At 33.5% G+C, this 3,710-nt stretch overlaps 1 protein-coding gene across 1 annotated transcript; it reads left to right on the top strand.

Moving 5' to 3' along the window:
* Positions 1-251: 251 nt before the first annotated feature.
* On the top strand, positions 252-2,963 carry LOC115987601 (cuticle collagen 1-like). The gene is made up of 2 exons (XM_031111186.1): positions 252-879; positions 2,641-2,963. Exons 1-2 carry the CDS (start codon positions 355-357, stop codon positions 2,662-2,664), a joined length of 549 nt encoding a protein of 182 aa, XP_030967046.1. The 5' UTR covers positions 252-354; the 3' UTR covers positions 2,665-2,963.
* The last annotated feature ends 747 nt before the right edge of the window (positions 2,964-3,710 follow it).

Genomic DNA, 3,710 nt, shown 5'->3' with positions numbered 1-3,710 from the left:
AGTTAACAACCATTACGTACGGTCTAGGAAATTCAACTGGAAAGTGGATGCATGCATGTATTATTGTACTTGCACCGACTTTCCTATGAATAAAAATAAAAAGGTCCATGTCGCAAGGGCCCATGGCTCTTTTTTATTTTTTATTTTTGGGTTATTTTTGTTTTCGGAAAAAATAACAAAATAAAACAAAAGAGGTTCATGCAAAAAATTAAAATAAGGTCGGTGAAGTCTGAGACTGCCTAAGACTATCTACCAAACGATGGTGATCCAAGCAACTATAAAAAGCATGGCTTTGTGGGTATTTCAGAGCAGACGGAGCTTCACCTCCAACTCCAAAATCCAAATATTTCAACCATGTTTGCCCTGTTCTTCATGTTGTTTACCACCATCATTGCACCACTAATTCCAACCCTCTCTTCACAACCACCACCACCACAACCCTCCCTTACTCCGCCTCCACCACCGACAGCGCCAGCATTTGAGTTTACTCCAATCCAACATTTTCCCCCATGTCCCCCTTTCATTCCATCATCACGAAATGACAACATATGGCCTGCACGAAGTCAACCACAATCAGTATCCGTGTGGTTCGTGCTGGGGTGGATCTTGGCTCTAATAATAGGAATTAGCTTAATCGCATGGGCGATTTACATTTGCCGCCTAAAAGTAATAGGGCCGCCAGGGCCTCCAGGGAAGCAAGGGCCGAAAGGTGATCCAGGGCCGAAAGGGGATCCAGGGCCGAAAGGGCCGCCTGGGCCGCCAGGGCCGAAAGGGGATCCAGGGCCGCCTGGGCCGCCAGGGCCGAAAGGGGACTGTTGTTATTGCTGCAAGGGCTACAAGGGCTGCGAGTGCCGCATTAGCTGCCAGGAAATGACAATAGTAATTTTTTTCTATCTGTTTGGATTTTTATATTTTTTTTCCCCCCAGTTTTTACCATTTGGTTCTGAGAATACTGTTGTTCTTTAAACCCAAAATCCGCTCTACACAAAAAATACAGTGGCTGGGTCTGACGGGTCGGGCTGAAGCTAAAAAAAAATAAAAAAATAAAAAAAGATGGGGGCGTCGACGTTATGCAGTCCCAAGACAGCCCATCACCAAGACCGCAAAATAAAGTAGAAATGAAAAGCACAAACCTTATCTTTACCCTGCTTCTTCTGCGTTTTCCAGTTTCCCTTCTTCTCCAATCTTCTGTGTTTTCTTTCTGCAATTATTCTTCTTACTTCTTTGGGTTTCCTTTCTTCCTCTATCACTTGTACCCAAAACGGCAAAACCAAAAAAAAAAAAATCAAGTCTTTTTTTTTTTCTTTTTCCAATGAAGTTGTGTACTAATATGGGTGACACTACCCCTTACCATGAAAAAGTTGGACATGTGGCCATGTTTCTACATTAATTTGCTTTTAAATTTTTTTAAACCATTTTCATTTAATTGCATTTTTTTATAAGACATTTAAATATCTAATTTCAGTAATTTATTGGTACTACAAACCCACGTATTCATATGTTAATGTTTTTTTTTTTTTTTGAAGGGTATTCATATGTTAAATTCATGTGTATATTATAGATTAACCTAGTGCAAATATTATACATATTTGCATAAAAATATACAATTTTGTAAACATTTGTTTTGTCAATAATATAATTCTATCTTATCCTGATAGTATAATGTGAATTAATAATTTTTCTATTTATTATTTTTTTTAACAATTAATAATATTCTGTTCATATAAAAAATACATTTGAAAGATGGTTTTTATTATTACTTTTTGGAACTATTTTAGTTATTTTTTCCATTTATACTGATTTATTATATTTATTTATATATTTTTTAAATAACTTTTAAATTAATCATAACATCATCATGGTTTGACCTTAGTTAGACCTCTATCCAACCTCAAAAACCTTAAACCCCTTTGTTTTCCGGTTCTTTGAATAGTCTGGGTTTTAAAACCATTATATGGGTTTCACAAAGTGTGTAGAAGTTGGATGATCTTTTGTGTTGTTAAGTAAGTTCTTTCCTGGGAATTTTTATTCAATTCGTATATGCTATTAGGTCTTTCTAAGGAGAAATTATTAAGACCTAGGTCCCAAGTAGTCCCAACCAATAATAAAAAGCCACACATTTAAAACAACTCTGACTTAACTTCTTAAATGAAAAAATGAAACAAAACCACATAAATTTAACTCTAGTTAAAAAAAAAAAATTAATTAATTGGAAAAACACAAATAAATTTAATTTATAAACAGACAAGATTCAAAAGGTTGAAATAAATTTGAAATCCAAAAGATCAATCTCATCAGTTTGTATTTAGTTTTAGTGACCTTAGTCTTTCCATAGAGGTCTTTTTCTCTCAAAACTCTGGATTAGTTTCCTTCTTCCACTCCATAACCATCACTAATCTGTCTCAAACTTTATGGCAAAGAATATGGCCAACGAGTATAGGTGCTTACACAGTCCATAGATGTGTATTTAAAAAGAATGATGAAAATGAAGGCATGACGAATTTTCGTAAAAGTTGCAGAGCAATTTTTTCTTTTTTATCAAGATTTTATTCTTGTGTGTATATATATATATATATATATATTTTCCAAATAACTATTTAACCACTGACTTTCTTTTTGAATTTACTTTTACATTAACAGTGTGACCATAGGGGTTGGCCTTAGTAACTGATGTGCATGTGCGAATCTTGCGGAATCAGCTATCATCTAATAGCAAAGATTGATGTCAAAGTTTTGAATTGAAGATTGCAAATGTTATATTCAGTCGTGGATTTGATGTGAGCTTTGAACATTGGTTCTGATGTGATCTACTTGTGTAGTTTGGAATAGTTGTTTTAATTTGGGATTGTAATATTTTGGCTTATAAATAAGGTTAGTGGTATTTGCAGAAGTTTGGAGGTTAGTATTTGCAAATGATTTGTGTTTCAGGGATTAATTTTGTTTTAGTTTTTGGATATCATTGTAAATTGTGTTTGTTTTGATAATAAAATTTCTCCTTTATCCAAACGAATAGGTTTGTCAATGGCATGTGTTGTCTGTAAAATGCTTTTAATAGGGCAGTTTGTTGTGCTTGGCCATATCCTTGGCTATATTCGAAAAGTGACTATTATTGAATAAATGAATTGTATTGAATATGGGATCCAGCAAAACTCTTGTATGCGCTCGGCACATGAGATATCTTTTCAGGATTTGGGAATTAAATTTAGTTTGTGTTGTAAATGAATAAGTTCTTGCAAAAATCAACATTTTTTTTAATCTCTTTCTATATAAAATGTTGGCCTTTTCCTTTTAAACAATTATTGTTTTACACTAATAGTGTAATATAAACTAATAATTTATTACATAATGCCAACTAGGAGATTTAGAACTCACTTGGGATAAATCTTAGATTTATTTTTTACTATATAAATGGTTAAATATGTATTGAGGTTTTTAGAAAGTTAAATATTACTCATTTGCTTCTCTTTGGCATTGTCAAAGATCTATAAGTTTTTTATTAGATGATATGTCAGTATTTCAAGGACTCTAATCATTCTCCTTTTTCCTCTCTCTCTTAATTGATTACCCTCTTGTTTGTTTTTCGTAAGATAGTCTTTCATTCAACAGGCAAAAATGTTTCATCCGCCACTAGTAATATACCAATTTTGCATTATTTAGGAAGACCTAAACAACTAAACTTAACAAAGATTCCAAGGACTTGGGGTCAATGG

This window comes from Quercus lobata, chromosome 4 (genome assembly GCF_001633185.2).
Source record: "Quercus lobata isolate SW786 chromosome 4, ValleyOak3.0 Primary Assembly, whole genome shotgun sequence".
In the NCBI taxonomy this organism is placed as follows: Eukaryota; Viridiplantae; Streptophyta; class Magnoliopsida; order Fagales; family Fagaceae; genus Quercus; species Quercus lobata.
This window is presented reverse-complemented; position numbering and strand designations above follow the sequence as displayed.